Source organism: Mesoplodon bidens, assembly GCF_964165515.1.
Source record: "Mesoplodon bidens genome assembly, chromosome: 1".
In the NCBI taxonomy this organism is placed as follows: Eukaryota; Metazoa; Chordata; class Mammalia; order Artiodactyla; family Ziphiidae; genus Mesoplodon; species Mesoplodon bidens.
In genome coordinates, this window is record NC_138176.1 from 73685334 (window position 1) to 73704101 (window position 18768).

General features: G+C 33.0%; 1 protein-coding gene across 1 annotated transcript in view; it reads left to right on the plus strand.

Moving 5' to 3' along the window:
* The window catches only part of AIMP1 (aminoacyl tRNA synthetase complex interacting multifunctional protein 1), a 38313-nt gene that overhangs the window by 10222 nt on the left and 9323 nt on the right, over positions 1-18768 (plus strand). Inside the window, exons 2-6 of the mRNA XM_081226574.1 lie at positions 3277-3410; positions 5424-5537; positions 8294-8464; positions 13702-13913; positions 16580-16748. Of these exons, the coding sequence (XP_081082700.1) occupies positions 3277-3410; positions 5424-5537; positions 8294-8464; positions 13702-13913; positions 16580-16748 (800 nt within the window). The remainder of the gene's footprint in view (positions 1-3276; positions 3411-5423; positions 5538-8293; positions 8465-13701; positions 13914-16579; positions 16749-18768) is intronic.

Sequence of the window (18768 nt, forward strand, 5' to 3'; positions counted from 1 at the left end):
TGCAAAAATCCTCAACAAAATACTAACAAACAGAATCCAACAACACATTAAGAAGATCATACACCATGATCAACTGGGATTTATCCCAGGGATGCAAGGATTCTTCATAATATGTAAATCAATCAATGTGATACACCATATTAACAAATTGAAGAATAAAAACCATATGATCATCTCAATAGATGCAGAAAAAGCTTTTGACAGATTTCAACACCCATTTATGATAAAAACTCTCCAGAAAGTGGGCATAGAGGGAACCTACCTCAACATAATAAAGGCCATATGTGACAAACCCACAGCAAACATCATTCTCAATGGTGAAAAACTGAAAGCATTTCCTCTAAGATCAGGAACAAGACAAGTATGTCCACTCTCACCACTATTATTCAACATAGTCTTGGAAGTCCTAGCCACGGCAGTCAGAGAAGAAAAAGAAATTTAAGGAATACAAACTGGAAAAGAAGAAGTAAAACTGTCACTGTTTGCAGATGACATGATACCATACATAGAGAATCCTAAGGATGCCACCAGAAAACTACTAGAGCTAATCAGTGAATTTGGTAAAGTAGCAGGATACAAAATTAATGCACAGAAATCCCTTGCATTCCTATACACTAATGATGAAATATCTGAATGAGAAATTAAGGAAACACTCCCATTTACCATTGCAACAAAAAGAATAAAATACCTAGGAATAAACCTACCTAGGGACACAAAAGACCTGTATGCAGAAAACTATAAAACACTGATGAAAGAAATTAAAGATGATACAAATAGATGGAGAGATATACCATGCTCCTGGATTGGAAGAATCAATATTGTGAAAATGACTCTACTACCCAAAGCAATCTACACATTCAGTGCTATCCCTATTAAATTACCAATGGCATTTTTTACGGAACTGGAACAAAAAATCTTAAAATTTCTATGGAGACACAAAAGACCCCGAATAGCCAAAGCAGTCTTGAGGGAAAAAAATGGAGCTGGCGGAATCAGACTCCCTGACTTCAGACTATACTACAAAGCTACAGTAATGAAGACAATATGGTACTGGCACAAAAACAGAAACATAGATCAATGGAACAAGATAGAAAGCCCAAAGATAAACCCACGCACCTTTGGTCAACTAATCTATGACAAAGGAGGCAAGGATATACAATGGAGAAGAGACGGTCTCTTCAATAAGTGGTGCTGGGAAAACTGGACAGCTACATGTAAAAGAATGAAATTAGAACACTCCCTCACATCATATACAAAAGTAAACTCAAAATGGATTCAAGGTCTAAATGTAAGACCGGACACTATAAAACTCTTAGAGGAAAACATAGGAAGAACACTCTTTGACATGAATCACGGCAAGATCTTTTTTGATCCACCTCCTAGAGTAATGGAAATAAAAACAAAAATAAACAAATGGGACCTAATGAAACTTAAAAGCTTTTACACAACAAAGGAAACCATAAACGATGAAAAGACAACCCTCAGAATGGGAGAAAGTATTTGCAAATGACTCAACGGACAAAGGATTAATATCCAAAATATATAAATAGCTCATGCAGCTCAATATCAAAAAAACAATCCAATCAGAAAGTGCACAGAAGACCTAAATAGGCATTTCTCCAAAGAAGACATACAGATGGCCAAGAAGCACATGAAAAGCTGCTCAACATCACTAATTATCAGAGAAATGCAAATCAAAACTACAATGTTAGAATGGGCATCATGAGAAAATCTAAGAACAACAAATGCTGGAGAGGGTGTGGAGAAAAAGGAACCCTCTTGCACTGTTGGTGGGAAAGTAAATTGATTAAGCCCCTATGGAGAACAATATGGAGATTCCTTAAAAAACTAAAAATGGTTGTGTAGGATCCTTCTCTATTCTCTATTTTAAGACTTCATGGCTTACATATGTGGATGTGTTTTCCACTAACATTTCTCTGTTACTAACTTTGTTTTCTCTAAGATTCTGGCTTTGCAGACATTTGAGGAGCAACAGGGTATTCTGTATTCACTTTTGGTAAAAATTGGCAGAATTTAAAAGGTTATATATTTTCATTTTTGTAACTTTTTTCCTCTGCGTTTTCTAAACTATTAAATAATAGTCCATTGAGGAGTTTACTGTGACTTTTCCAGTTTAACCACCACCCCTCCATTTATATTTTCTTCATTACTAGCAACTTTATTTTTATAGGGTTTTAAAAATTGCTTCCATATCATAAGTTGTCAACTTTAGCATAAAGTGTTTTGGGGTTGTTTTTCTTTTTATAAAAAAAGTAAACATCTTAGAATGTTCTTTATATAGGATGGTTATTGCCTAATAATTTGAAATTTAAAGCAATCTTGTCCACTACTAGCCAATTTTTTTATCAAAAAATTTCACCGTTTATTGAATGTGCTTCATTTATTTAAAATTAGAATTATTTCAGCAATGCTTGTGGCATACTTTGGATTATAAATTGATGTTAAATTAGGGACAAAGAGCAGTTCACAGAATTGTTAATGATTAACCGTGTCTTTTCTGATTATGAATATTTGTCTTAACATTTGGCACTTAGAACTTTAACATGATGAATTAATCTCAGAATTTTGCTTATATATGCATTTTTCTGCATATCGATATAATGTTTTCTAATTTCTATGCATTATCATAAAATTAAAATTCTAATTCAATTTTTTTTACAAAGGATACAGTATATATATACTGATATTATTTCTGAGTAGTTATGTGTTTAATATTGGTGTTTTCCTATTTGTAGATCTTTTTCTTTTAATATTTGTCTTTTCTAGTTTACATGTTCTTTCTTGCTTGTAAGTTTGTACATAATTAAATAAACAGTAGAAATATCCAATATATGAAAGAAACATACAAAGAAGGAATTCAGCAATTGTCTTTACTTTGGAACTCAGGTGTGGTACTCAGTTATCCCTTAGTTAAGGTTGTTGTTAGTCTGTCCCTTAGTGTTCCTATCTTATGTCATAGTATTCTGTAGTATTTTAAAGCTTTCTTTAAAGCTTTCCAACGTAAAATATGATTAAATAGCATGTTTTCATGCTTTTAGGAAAAAATTGATTTTCTTTTCCAAACAGAATGAGGAATTAATCTATTAACATTTCTGTCTCGTTTGGTTTGTTGCTCTTGAGAGGAAGAGTAGTTTTCTAACATTGTTCTGTTACAGTAGAAAATGTTTTTTATCTCAGACTGCTTGTTCATGGTGTCTTGTACAATAAATTTATTCATTCTACAGTATAATGTATCACTTTCATTTTTTCACTTAGGATTTTCTGCCGTTTCTTGGCAAAAATGGCAACCAGTGATGCTGTTCTCAAGAGACTGGAACAGAAGGGTGCCGAGGCAGATCAAATTATTGAATATCTTAAGCAGCAAGTTGCTCTTCTTAAGGAGAAAGCAAGTAAGGAAATTTGAAAATTTAAATTTTCTAGGGAGATAACTTAAAATGAATTCATATATTGACAGCAAAAAAAATGTTTACCACATATATTATTATTTCACAAACTTGAGTTCTATATTCCTTTAATATTACAATTATGAGTGAAATAATATAGGATTAAGATAAGTTAGAATTGGTGTATAGTGAATATGTGATATTTAGAGAAAACAACATATTATTTTAAGACTAATAAAAGAAAATACTTAAAATAAGTTGGTGTAGAATTAGAGATTAAAAATGAAGAAAATTGAATGGAGTCAAATATGAACTCAAATATATCCTCTAACCTTGTATAGAAGAAAATGTATACTTTCACATTACTCTCTGCTAGGGTATTTTCTGAAATGATTTTTACATTTTTTCCAGTGCTTAAGTTTTACATGAAAATTGCTATGATGCATACAAAAAATATCAAATCTGAATTTCTGCTTTTAAAATTTAGGTTGTTTTCTGTTTTGTTTGTTTAAGTATATTTTATTTCTCAGTAGCCAATGTTAATGTTATGAAACTTCCAGAACCTTTACCATCACTTATAGAAATAAATGCTTTTCTTTGCTACATAAAACTGAATGGCTTATAGAATCCTACATTCATTCTCTAAAAATTTTTCGCATTATCAATTTTTTTCTTAATTTTAAATACTGTTTTAATTATTTTTATAATTTTTATAAACATTGTTATTGTTTTTCTTAAATTTTTTAAAGGATTTTTCTTATTTTTAAAAATTCTTAATATTTCTTTTCATTAGTAAGATGAAGAGATTAGAGATATACGTAATATAGAGGAGAATTAAAAAGGAAGTAATTTGTGAATAGTAGTAATAATAAAAATGTGCATTTCAGTAAGTAAATACTTAGGCAGGACTATACTGCCTGACATATGAGAGGGTCACATGCTACATGGTTCACATACATGGTATCACCAAAAATGCAACAGGTATAATACAGATTGATACAGTAGTGTGCCTTTGTATAGACAACTCAGATACCAAAAGCAGCTTTCAGTCATGTTTTTGATTTACTCAGAATGATGAATGATTCTTTATGTAAAGCTCTTGAACAAAACAAAGTACAGTCTACTCTTGATTTCCATGGTACTTGATTCCTAGAAAATTCAGAGTATAATGAAAATGTTCAAGAATGTTTATATATAAAAAGTAATTAGGATCTAGGCTCAAATAATTAACAGGATTTTCACTTATACAAATGTACAGTGGGTCACTGCAAAATCCTGAAGAATGTAAGACGGTTCTTCATTTTACTGGAATATCTAACATATTTCAGGACATCTGCATCCCTGACCCCTGCCTAACAAATACCAGTAATGACTCCCATTATTTGTGACAACAAAAAACACTCCCACAGATTTTCAAAATCTCACTTAGGGAGCAGTACCAACCCCACCAAGAATCACTGTTTTTCTTTTATATTTTTGTATACCTTATTGCTGACCTCAAACACACATATTATATGTTGAGCAAATCTTTGAAGTTATTTCATTCATTAAGTGTTTGATCAGCTTAACTTTTGAGACATTAGGAGTAAAAGATTATTCAGTTTTTTTACAAGGTAATCACTAAAAAGGAAGAAATGAGAATTTTTTTTATTGTTTGGTGTCATTATTAGATCTTAGACTTTTTTAAAAGTTTAATATGTCTAATATTTGTCTCTCTTTCTTATAATTAACCTGTTACTGACACTCTGAGCCAGGTTCATAAGAATGTTTATAAAAGCTAGGAAAATGATTGATAAACAAAACCTTTTATATTGTTATTACTTCACAGATTTTTTTCTCTTTTTCTCTCTCTCTCTTTTAAATATCATGTTATTTTAATAAATACTAAAGTGATAGAAAGAAATTGGCCAAACATTTGGTTACTAGCTTTGTTTAAACCGGCTATGCTTTTTTTAAGTAGTATCCATAAGAAACCTTTTAGAAAACAGCTATATCTTAACTGGTTGTTCTTGATCCCAGTTTTGCAGGCAACTTTGAGAGAAGAGAAGAAACTTCGAGTTGAAAATGCTAAATTGAAGAAAGAAATTGAAGAATTGAAACAAGAGCTAATTAAGGCAGAAATTCAAAATGGAGGTGATTAATTACAGAAATGATAGGTTTTTATTCATAATAATAATTATTATATTGTTTATTAAGTTAGGTTTTATGCTTGGTTACTCACACATTCATGCATTTATCCTCTTATATTGAAGAGAACATATAGACTTAGAAAATGCAAATAAATGATATTGCCTAAGATCATGCAAAAAGTGTCAAAGCTGGAGTTCAGAAAGCTGTACTTCTAATCTCTGTACTGTGATCATCACTATTCCCTATTAAACTTGATCATCACTGTTCCCTTGATCATCATCAACTATGTCACTATATAGTTGTTGAAAATAAGCCATAATAATATTTAGTTAACATTTACTAAGTTTTGCTTTACGCCAGGCACTACGTGCCAAGTGCTTCATATACATTATATATTTTATCCTTAAAATTACATATATACAAATATCCTTGTTTTACACATTGAAGCTTAGAGATGTGTAGTCATTTGCCTGAAATCAAATATTACTTTTTTTTTTTTTTTTTTTTTTTTTCAGTACGCACGCCTCTCACTGTTGTGGCCTCTCCTGTTGCGGAGCACAGGCTCCAGACGCACAGGCTCAGCAGCCATGTCTCACAGGCCTAGCCGCTCTGCGGCATGTAGGATCTTCCCGGACTGGGACACGAACCCATGTCCCCTGCATTGGCAGGCGGACTCTCAACCACTGTGCCACCAGGGAAGCCCTCAAATACTATTTTTAAGTTACCCAAGCCAGCATATAATTATCATTCCAACAATTATGTTGAAAAAAATGAAAATTTTAATTGAATTATTTTAAAGGTTTCTGGGTAAATTCACGTTATTATAAAATGACATTAATAGTATGAATAGTTCTATTATAATTTCAAAGTACCACATGGAAAAACATTTGATTATATTGTAGAAAATCCTTCCTGGGTGAATTAAGGAGGCTCAGGTGTAGTGAAACCCTGTCTTACTACTCCCTTTTGACCTTTATTCTCTCACTAAGTTATTCTGAATGCTCTAGTATGCATTCTACCCTAGCTAAATAAAAGTAAGAGGGAAAAACCAATAATATATGCTTAAAACTATCAACTGGAGAGAATATTATTTGTCACTGGAAAATAGTTGATGTTTTCCAAGATTAGGAGATTTGGAATACAGGTGCAGAATTAAATAAACAGCTAAAATATTAGCAGTGTAAAACTGCTTTTCATTTCTCCCAGTTCTAGAAGATTGCCCTGTAAACATTAAAGTTTTAAACTGTGATCTTAATAAAATGCTGAAACAAACAGTTTGAATTAAAGTACTGAATTCTGTTTGGTGAAACATAAAATAGGGGTAGATGGAGCTTCATATTACTAAAAGAAGCCTTGAAAGAACTTTAAAAATACCTCTGAAAAGTGGTTTGAATATTGGCTGGAATATAAGCCACATCAAAATCCCTCACAAGATTATATTCTTCCATGTTCACTAGGCAGTGAGTATGTTTTTAACATTGATGGAGCAATTTTCTTTATTTCTTTAAAATGTTTTTTGAAACAGAATTATGGGCAAATAATGCTGCTATCTCTCCATTACTTCTGATGATTGTTACTAAAACATCTTTTCAGTTGATTGTTCAATTTAAGAGAAAACCTGAGTGAAAAACATGCCATCTTGCCAAACCAAGAGGGGGTGTAATTTCTGGAGACAGACAACCTGGGTATAAATTCTTATTTCCCTTACTCACTATGTGTGTGATGGGCCAGTTTCTTAACTTCTGTATGGCTCGGGTTGATCATCTGTAAATGTGGATATGAATAAAACTTACTGCTTAGGGTATTTATGTGAATTACAAGAGTTAATTCAGATAAAGCATTTTGAAAAGTGTCTGGGACATAGTAAGTTTATAATAAATATTAGCTTACATTGTTATCATCTAAAATTTTCTCAGTTTAATCATTAGTGATTGAAGGAGAATAATGCATTTATTCTTTTATGGTTAAAATAAACTTAATTTCTTGGCAGCCTTTCTACAGTCTCAGATAGTAGAGACTTGATAATCATAAACACTGAATTTCCTTTTTAAGAACAGTTCATGTTCTACCATATGACCCAGCAGTTCCACTCCTAGTTATATATCCAAAAAACCAAAAACACTAATTCAAAAAGATACATGCACCCCAATGTTCATAGCAGCATTGTTTATGATTGCCAAGATATGGAAGCAACTTAAATGTCCATCAACAGATGAATGGATAAAGAAGATGTAGTATATACATACAAACACAGTGGAGTACTGCTCAGCCATAAAAAAGCGTGAAATTTTGCCATTTGCAGCAACATGGGTGGACTCAGAGGGTATTATGCTGAGTGAAATAAGTCACACAGAAAAAGGCAAATACTCTATCACTTATAGGAGGAATCTAAAAACTATAACAAACTAGTGAATATAATAAAAAAAGAGCTGACACAGATTTAGAAAACAAACCAGTGGTTACCACTCAGGAGAGGAGAATGGGGAGGGGCAATATAGGAGTTGGGAATTAAGAGGTACAAACTATTATGTATAAAATAAGCTACAAGGATATATTGTACATCATGGGGAATATAGACAATATTTTCTAATAACTATAAATGGAGTATAATGTTTAAAAATTGTGAATCACTATATTGTAACATAATATTGTACAACTATATTTCAATTAAAAAAATAAAGAGTTCATATTTGTTATTCACAGTTTTCCATTTGTTTATTGTTTAATATAAATGACATTATTTTCATTTTCTCTCTTAGTAAAACAGATACCATTCCCATCTGGTATTCCACTGCAAGCTGATTCTGCGGTTTCTGAAAATGTGATACAGTCTATACCAATAACAGCCATATCTTCTGGTGCCAAAGAGCAGATAAAAGAAGGAGGAGGAGAAGAAGAAAAGAAGATGAAAGAGAAAATTGAAAAGAAAGGTATTTTTGAACAGTTGAAGTTATTTGGCACTTGACTCGTTTATCAGATGTCAGCATTTTTTATAATAATGATGGTGTCAAGAAGAAAGTTCAGACTTTTATGAACTAAAGTTAGGAACAATAGGATAATGGAACATACAACCTGGGCTCTAAAGGATGACAGGATAAGAGTGTGGCATTTGAGGTAGAGGGACCAGCATAACTAAAAACAAAGTAGAGATTAAGTATAGAGGCCCATGTGTAGTTTGGTATGACTCAATTTAGGTGTATATATAGGGGATAGCTTCAGAGAAATCACAGGTAGAAAGTTAGCTTAGAACCAATTGTGAAGATAGGAAAGAGATATTCCAGTCAAACCAGAATTTCTGAACTAGCATGGGGGTGTTAAAGTTTTAGGAACCCTTAAGATCTGAAGTGCAAAGTATATCACAGTCCACTTAGGCAACTAGAGTAGAGATCTTAGAGTCAACCTTAACTTGTCCCTGTCCCTCAATTTCATATTTAATTGGCTACCAAAGCCTATACAAGCATACCTCGGAGATACTGCAGGTTCAGTTCCAGGCCCCTGCAATAAAGCAAATATCACAAGAAAGCAAGTCACAAGAATTTTTCGGTTTCCTAGTACATGTGAAAGTTATGTTTATACTATACTGTAGTCTGTTAAATGTTCAATAGCAGTGTGTCTAAAAAAAATTGTGTATATAACTTAATTAAAAATACTTTATTGCTAAAACATGCTAACCATCATCTGAACCTTCAGCAAGTCATCATCTTTTTGCTTGGGGAAGAGTCTTTTCTCAATGTTGAGGGCTGCTAACTGATCAGGCTCATGATTACTGAAGGGTGGGGGGCTGTGGCAGTTTCTTAAAATAAGACAACAATGAAGTTTGCTGTACTGATTGAATCTTTCTCTCACAAACTATTTCTCTGTAGCACACATGCTGTTTGATAGCATTTTACCCACAGTAGAATTTCTTTCCAAATTGGAGTCAGTCTTCTCAAACCCTGCCATTGCTTTATCAACTAAGTTTATGTAATATTCTAAATCCTTTGTTATCCTCAACAGTCTTCACAGCATCTTCACCAGGAGTTGATTCCATATCAAGAAACCACTTTCTTTGCTCATCCATTAGAAGCAACTCCTTATCCATTAAAATTTTATCATGAGATTGCAGCAATTTAGTCACATCTTCAGGCTCCACTTCTAATTCTCTTGCTACTTCCACCACATCTGCAGTTCCTTCCTCAACTGAAATCTTGAACCCCGCAAGTTATATATGAGGATTGGAATCAGCTTCTTCCAGACTCCTGTTACTGTTGATATTTGACCTCTTTCCATGAATCACAAATGTTCTTAATGGCATCTAGAATGGTGAATCCTTTCCAGAAGGTTTTCAATTTAGTTTGCTTAAATCCATCAGAGGAATCACTATGTATGGCAGCTATAGCTTTAAAAAATATATTTCTTAAAGAATAAGACTTGCAAGTCAAACTTCTTGATCCATGGGCTATAGCATGGGTGTTGTGTTAACAGGTGTGAAAACAACCTTAATCTCATTGTACATCTTTATGAGAGCTCTTGGGTGACCAGGTACATTGTCAGTGAGCAGTAACATTTTGAAAGGAATCTTTCTTGTGAGCTGAAAGTCAACAGTGGGCTTAAAATATTTTGTAAACCATGTTGTAAACAGACATACTGTCATTCAGGCTTTGTTGTTCCATTTATAGAGCACAAACAGAATAGATTTAGCATCATTCTTAAAGGCCCTAGGATTTTCAGAATGGTAAATGAGCATTGGCTTCAACTTCATGTCACCAGCTACATTGGCCCCTAACAAGGGAGTCAGCTTGTCCTTTGAAGCCAGGCATTGACTTCTCCTCTCTTGCTATGAAAGTCGTAGATGGCATCTTCCTCCAATAGAAGGCTGTTTCATCTGCATTGAATATTTGTTGTCTAGTGTAGCCACTTCATTAATTATCTTAGCTAGATCCTCTTGATAACTTGCTGTAGCTTCTACATCAGCACTTGCTGCTTCACCTTGAATTTTTATGTTATGGAGATAACTTCTCTCCTTAAAGCTCATGAACCAAGCACTGCTAGCTTTAAACTTTTCTTTTTGCAGATTTCTCATCTCTCTCTGCCTTTACAGAATTGAAGAGAGGGCTTTGCTCTGGGTTAAGCTTTGGCTTAAGGGAATGTTATGGCTGGTGTGCTCTTCTATCCAGGCCACTAAAACTTTCTCCATATTAAAAATAAGGCTGTTTTGCTTTCTTATCATTCATGTCTTCACTGGAGTAGTACTTTTAGTTTTCTTCCGCTTCTTTGCATTCACAACTTGGTGGTTTGGCAGAAGAGATCCAGCTTTTGTCCTGTCTTGGGTTTCGACATGCCTTCCTCACTAAGCTTACTCATTTCTAGCTTTTGAACATGAAGAATGTGTGACTCTTCCTTTCACTTGTACACTTAGAGGCCATTGTAGGGTAATTAATTGGCTTAATTTCAATAATGTGTCTCAGGGAATAGGGAGGCCCGAGGAGAGGGAGAGAGACGGGTTGGCTTGTTGGTGGACAGTCAGAACACACACAACTTTTATTAAGTTCAGCATTTTACATGGACATGGCTTGTGGTACCCCCAAACAATTACAGTAGTGACATCAAAGATCACAGCCACAGATCACCATAACAAATATAATAATAAGGAAAAAGTTTGAAATACTGTGAGGATGACCAAAATGTGACACAAAGACACGAAGTGAGCAAATGCTGTTGGAAGAATGGGGCCAAGAGACTCTTGATGCAGGGTTGCCACAAACCTTCAATTTGTAAATAATGCAGTATCTGCAAAGTGCAGTAAAGGGAAACACAATAAAATCAGGTATGCCTGTAATTCCTACCACCGCAACATATCTGGAGCGCAGCTCTGTTCCTCCGTTTTGTTAGGTGCTACCAGGTAGTTCAGGTTCTCATGATCTCATCTAAATTAATGTTCAAGCCTCATTTTTTCTAGTCTGTCCTTCCATTGCTGCTAAAGCTATTTTTCTAATCATAAATCTGACTCCTTTTTTATTTAACTTTCCTTTATTCCTTTCTGGACTTCATTTCCCCAGGTATGTCTAAAAATGTGCTTTTATAATTCTTTATACATGCCTCTCATAGTATTTAAACTCAGTTAAAATTTTTTTGGAAAATATAAAATGGCTCAGGGATCTGTGAGCTAACCTAAGCCATTTTAACACTTCTGAGATCCTTTTGGTAAGCATCAGTAGCCTCTGTTAGAAGTAGTTAGGGTCTGTACATCCTTTCCTACATAACTTCACCACTAGGTGGTATGGTTACAAAGAAAGCAGTTCAGACTAATTCTTTCACTTTATGAATTTTACTAAGTTGGCACAGAATAGTCATGCAGACTGTTCTTATAAGTTTGGTGAAGTCCATCCTCAAAGAGGATGCGTTACTGTGGCTGTAGGGTCAGTCAACCTTCTAGTCAAATGAGACAACGAAGTCTTCTTTTGGAGGAGAAGGGAGCACACAAAACCAAATGGAGATATAGGTCTAGAATGCCTCTGTTTAATAGAACTTCATGTTCTGTATAGCTGCATTATCCAACACAGTAGACAATAGCCACATGCAGCTATTTGAAATGTGTCTAGTATGACTAAAGAACTGAATTTTTAATTACTTTAAATTTAAATATAAATAGCTCTATAGGGTTGGCAGCTACTATATTGGACAGTGCTGGATTAGAAGGCTGTTTCATTGGTGTTTGGCTTCTAAGATTGCCAGATTCCAAAATTCTGCTCACACAAGGGTTGTGGCACCCATACAGTCTTTCTATACTGCCACTTATAAGCATCACTCATTTGTTAATGAAACATTTCTAAAATCCCTTATGATGACTAACAAAGTTCTTGGTATAGATTTTGATATTTGCAATCACCTCTGGAATGTGGATTCCTGATAAAGGTATTTCAAATGCCTAGAGAGTAAAGTTTAAAAATATATATGAAAATAGCTATATTGTGCTGTTATAGTAGTATGTATGTAGTATTTTAAAATAAATATATAGTTTATCACTCAAAGATAACTACTATTAAGATTTTTGTAGTAATTTTATATATATATTTCTATATCATTTGGGCTTTTACTCTTTAAAAAAATCTTTGCTAATATGTTACATGGAAAATGGTATTTTTTAAAAATTTGCTAATGAAAGTAAAAATTGTCCATTATTTTAAACTAGCTCTACCTCCTCTTTTATAAACTATCTTTGTGTAAATTGTGAATGTTTTTTACACAAAACCATCTATTCCTATTCCAGGCAGAATTATTCTTCTCTGTGCTTCTATATTTCTTTGTGTATGTAATATTTATCACATGTTCACTGTATACATCTGTCTTTCTTAAAAGAGATTTTTAGTGCTTGGCTAGCATGGGCCACTCATCTTACTTTTTTCAGTGCCTTAGATCTGAGCAAATATTTGTTCAAAGATAAAACAAAGAAATAGTTAAGAAACAATGTTTTCAAGCCATAATAACTTATCTCTACAGATTGGGAGGTAAATAAGTTTTTGTTTTGTTTTACTTTTTTTTTTTCCTGCCAGAGTGGCAGAAAAAGAGGCAGAAAAATGTAAACTTTAGGAATATGAACTCTATACAGGTTGCATTTTGACTCAATGGCTAAAGTAATCTTACGCTAATAAGAGTTATATTATCAGCATATAAATAAAAGTAGAATTTTATAAACATAATCAGAATAAAATGTGACTCTCTAGAGTCACAGTAAATCTTAAATCTTAAAGGATTTTCTACACTTCTGTTTCAGGGAAAGGCAAATTTTCTCTTTAAAAGGTTATTTGCTGGCCATAAAGTCTCTGTTACAACTACTCCACTCTGCCGTAGTACCAAAGTATCCATAGACAACATGTAAATTAATGAACATGATTTTGTTCTAATAAAACTTTTTGACAGGCAGTGGGCTGGATTTGCCCTTGAGCTATAGATTACCAACATCTACTCTATGTCTTTAACTAGAGATATAGACAGTTAATTCAACAGAGAAATAGCTTAAAAAGGGTTCAAATACTGTGACATGAATAATTCTTTCCTTTGCTATTTAAATGAAGATAGGAGATAAACGCTCATTTTTTTTTCTTTTAAGCTCACCAGCATCAATGCTATAGAGATTTTCATAGTGTATTTTTACTTCTGATGTTTATCCATTTATAAATATTTTTAGGAGAGAAAAAGGAGAAAAAACAACAAACAGCAGGAGGAAGTGCTGACTCTAAGCCTATTGATGTATCGCGTCTAGATCTTCGAATTGGTTGTATCATCACTGCCAGAAAACACCCTGATGCAGATTCTTTGTATGTAGAAGAGGTAGATATTGGAGAAACAGCCTTAAGAACAGTTGTCAGTGGCCTGGTGAATCATGTTCCTCTTGAACAGGTAATCTGTATAGCTAAAATTATTTCTACATATACATTTCACCTTCATTCCCTCTTTCTTAATGTTTTTTTCATGTAATTTTGTATCATACTGCACAACATGAGCCAGTATTGATTAATTCAGTTGATTCGTTTGAATGTAATGAATTCTACCAGAAAGTGCATAAAACTACCAAAAACTTGCAAAAGATCTGTAAATTAAGATCAAATTCATGGAACATAGAAGAAATGATATATTATTTTTTTCTCAATTTTTAAAAATGTTTTTAGTTTGGTATTTAACATCATTGTTCCATCATGGAATTTTATTCCTTGATTTTTAAAATCATTATTATATAACTCAGAAAGCACCAATCTAAAATTAAGAAAGCAAGTTTTATTTCTTTATAACTCAAGAAATATTTTCATACCTGAAGAGGAAAGAGGAGAGGGGATCATGAAGATTGAATGTGCAATTTTTAATGGTATTCCTTTATTAATTAAAAATTTGATGTTTTGTATTTTATTATTTAGATTTTTAAATGTATCTATATTTCCAATGACCATGGAACGAATCAAAGACAGTAATAGTTTTTAATTTGCTCTTTCTAGACATCTTCTGTAGTAATTTGCATCATTTACCTATTTCCTCTGCCCCATAGTGCTTGAGATATTGCAAAGACCATAGACTTCAACATTAAAATAGTTCTGCCTCTCAGTCCTTTGCCAACTTTGTTGCTTATTGGCTTTGTGAACTTGCATAAATTCCTACATTTATTCATTCCTATTTCTAGATGCTAATATTTATTGAGAACCTACACTGTGCCAGGAACTATTCTAGGCAAGTGAATTAAAATAGAAAGATAGATAGATAGATAGATAGATAGATAGATAGATAGATAGATAGATTTGCTTAAAAAAAACAAAAGCCCTGCCTTTGTGAAGCTTATATCCCTATGAGGGAGTCAGAAAATCATAATATATAGTGTGTTAAATGGTGATAAATATCAGGAGAAAAATAAAGTAGGGAAAGAATCTAGGAAGTATTGAGGCTAGGAAGATGTTGTCATTTATATAAAGTGGTCATGGAAGACCAAAGAAAGTGATATTTAAGTAAAGGTCTAAGAAAATGAAGAAAGCAGTCATTCTGTCTGGTGTTAGAGCATTTTCAGGAAGCCCTGAGTCAGAAGTATTCCTGGGATGTTCAAAGAACAGCAGGAGGCCAGTGTCACTGTAGCAGACTAAATAAGGGGAAATGTCATGGGAGATGAAATCAGAGATAAAGATGCCAAATGATATAGGGTATTAGAGATCATTGTAAAAACGTGGGCTTTTATTCTGAGTGAGATGAAAGCCATTGGAGGATTTTTGAGCTAAGGGGTAATATGCTCTGTCTCACATATTAGTAGTATCTTCTGGTTGCTTTGTGGAGGGGAGAAAGATGGAATTAAGGAGATCAGTGAAGAAATTTCTCTTATCTGTGAAAAAAAGATAGACTTGGCACATGTGTGTGCTTTTTCTTTTTAACATTCGTTTTGTATAGGACCAGGGCTCCTTTATAACTACTTATGAAGTTAGGTTCATAAGGAGCCCTGGAGAAAAGAAGCAACTGATCTTGAGCCAGCTCAAATTGGAAAAACTCCTCCTCCTTGGGGTTTCAACGTTTTTGTTCTCATAAGTTACAGACTTTTTCTTCTCTTCCGAAAGCTATCATTCACAGCCATAAGCAAAGCTATTTATATACACATCTGTATCTAACCCAACAAGTCAGTACTAATAAGCAGTCTATAAAGTAACAGCACTTAGCTCCCCAAAACTGCATACTAAATTTTGTACATTTGTTTATTTTTCTAAGGTAAAGGTCCACAGCTCTCATCTGATTCTTAACAGATTTCATCTAGCTAACCCTGTTGTTTTTCTTATACATATTTGCTATAACTTTTTTTTGAAGTTCCCATATATGTGGCATTTTACCATTATTTGTTTGAAGACAATAAGAATTCATGAAGACCTCCAAAAAGGGGGCCTTTTAAATTTGAGCCTTAGGCTAATTTTTTTTAATCATAGAATTTGGTAGTAAATTTGAAGTTTACAGAAATTTTTATGTACTTTAACAAATTATAGAAATAGCTATAATTGTTCATTGTAGTGGGCATAATGCTTGAATTGTTAAATGATCAGTATTTTTTAATTTAGGAAATGAACCTTGCATAGAATTGGAAATGATCAAACATATAGGAGAAAAAATGTGCATTTATTTTACTGCTAATGCTAAGCTAAATACTTATTTACATGTTGTGATTTAATCTTTGTGACAAGTCTTTAATATCATTTCCCTCCTTTTGTGAGGAAACAGGGAGATCAACTTTATACAACCTCATTGCTAGTACATGGCAGATTAAATTCAAAACCAAATCTGTTTCCCTCAGCCATTTCTTTATTTATATTTAAGTGAAATATTATTGCCTCTGCTGGTTGATGTCTAATGCATTGTCAATTTGTAGAATTTTTTTTCATGTTGATATAAGACTTCTTAACAACATAAAAGATTTTGGACACATAAGGATAAAGACAGCCACAAAAATAGGACATTTGATATTTAGCATATTAGGTGTACCTTAATGTATTCTAGATAAGATTATTCTAAATCTCTAGACATCTTTAATTATCAATTTATATTTCACACAGATGCAAAATCGGATGGTGATTTTACTTTGTAACCTGAAACCAGCAAAGATGAGGGGAGTAGTATCTCAGGCAATGGTGATGTGTGCTAGTTCACCAGAGAAAGTTGAAATCTTGGCACCTCCTAATGGGTCTGTTCCTGGAGACAGAATTACCTTTGATGCTTTCCCTGGTAAGTATTTATTAGTCATTATTTAAAATAGTTTGGGAATCATTGTTCTCAAAGCTATGCTTTGAATGTTTAAATTTAAAGTCAATCCTGTAAATGACTTGTAAGACTTTACATTAGATGATCATTATTAGTGATATTATTGAGTTGAGATTGACTCAAGATGGCACAACTGTCTAACTATTCCATCCCCATGAGCACTCAAATTTCATAAAACACCAGAGAGATTTTACCCTAAGTGAAATACTAATTTTGATACCTCCATAGCAGAAGAGTGTCATAAGAATAGAGAACCAGTTAATGTGCTACAAAATCATTTAAGCTGTAGATTATCTCAGAATGCAACACAGAAAGATGAAGAGGGAGGGGGAAATGTATATTTCTCAAAGTCGGTCTAGTAATATACTTGCACATGCTTTTACTAGACTTGAGGATTTAGAGGAAATCTCTAAGTAGAAATTCATATTTAGTTTAATAATCTAAGAGGAAAGTTCATTTCATATTGCTTCTTTTCTGAGGTAAAATGCTCCTGAGACGGATGAAACTTCATAATGCATGAGAACATTTCTTCAAATAGGTCTTTGAAGCAGTAAAGAAAGGATGCTTGGCAGATGTAGAATAAATATTTCCTTCATAAAAGTTGAAGACCTCATAAGAGGAAAAACAGTTAGAAATTAAAAGACTGTATTTACAGAGGATGTTCATTTGCCTAGAGTAAGGAAAAGCAGAAATAAATTAGGGTAACAGATAGAATTAGGTTTAAAAGTCAAAATTTATTTGGAGATGTGTTTGTGAAAACAAATGAGTTTTAATGGAATAGCAAGGCTGATATGATTATTAGGCCTGTTTTTTTTAATCCTGTGTTAACTGTGTTTGATGAAATATTAAGACATTAAGAATTTTAACATTGGAATAATAAGATTTTTAAAAATGGATGAAAGCGTGGGTAACTTCCATGAAACTCAGTTCCCACCTCCTAATAAAAAGTATACTAATCTAAAAAAACATGGGGTTGTTTAACAAGTATCTGTGACTTTGAATCCATGTGTATGTCTTGAACCTTGGTAGATTGGAGATCATGATGGTCTGTGCTCTGAGAACCTTTTCTGGTAAAGCAGGTTTTGGGAAAATCCCAGTCTCAGTCATTTCTCAAAGTAGCATGATAGCTTTTGGTTCTAGGAGCACACAATCACCACTTTACTTACCAGGGTATCAAAACACTTTGTCAAACCTCATGCTTTTGGGTAGGCCGTCATGCGTATACCTGACAAACCTGAAATTCTATTTCACTAAGTTGGAATGGAATGAAAATAGAAGCAAACTTTTTCTTTTAAGATTCAGCACGCATTGAAGAAAAAAAACAAAAATCTTGGTTTACCCTTTCAGATTAAAATTTGCCTTCCTTTTTATTTAAATATTTAAGATGAGTACATTTTAAGTTTTATTTTTTGATACAAATTGTAGAGTCAGATGTTTAAAACTGGAAGAAATCATCTACTTTAACCCACTATTTTACAAATTTGGAAACTGAGACCCAATAATACTTAAGTTACTTGCTTAAGGTTATACAGAGTTTGTAGAAGGATCAAACAGTAGATGTGCCTGAATCTCTAATACTGTCAGCATTTTTGTTTGTTGATTGTTGCTGTGAATTCATATAGGCTATTTCATTAGAGAAGGCTTATAGTTCTTTTATTTCTATGACAGCTTTCATTCCCTTATCTTATAGAATTAACAGATAAATATTTCAGCACTTGAATCAGTTTAGAATTAACAGATAAATATTTCAGCACTTGAATCAGTTGTTATTATCTGGATGTTACTGTTAACGTATATTGAAATTTTTTTTTTTAAGTTACTTAGTGATTTAGCATTAGAGATGCTAATAGCCCAGTGTGGACTTTTTGCTTTTACTATATTTTTGAATCTTCCAATCTGTTTGGCTGTTTGTGTGTTTATGTTTACATCATTCCAAAGTCTGATATTTCTTTCATATTCATAGTTTCTCCTTGTGTCTTACCAC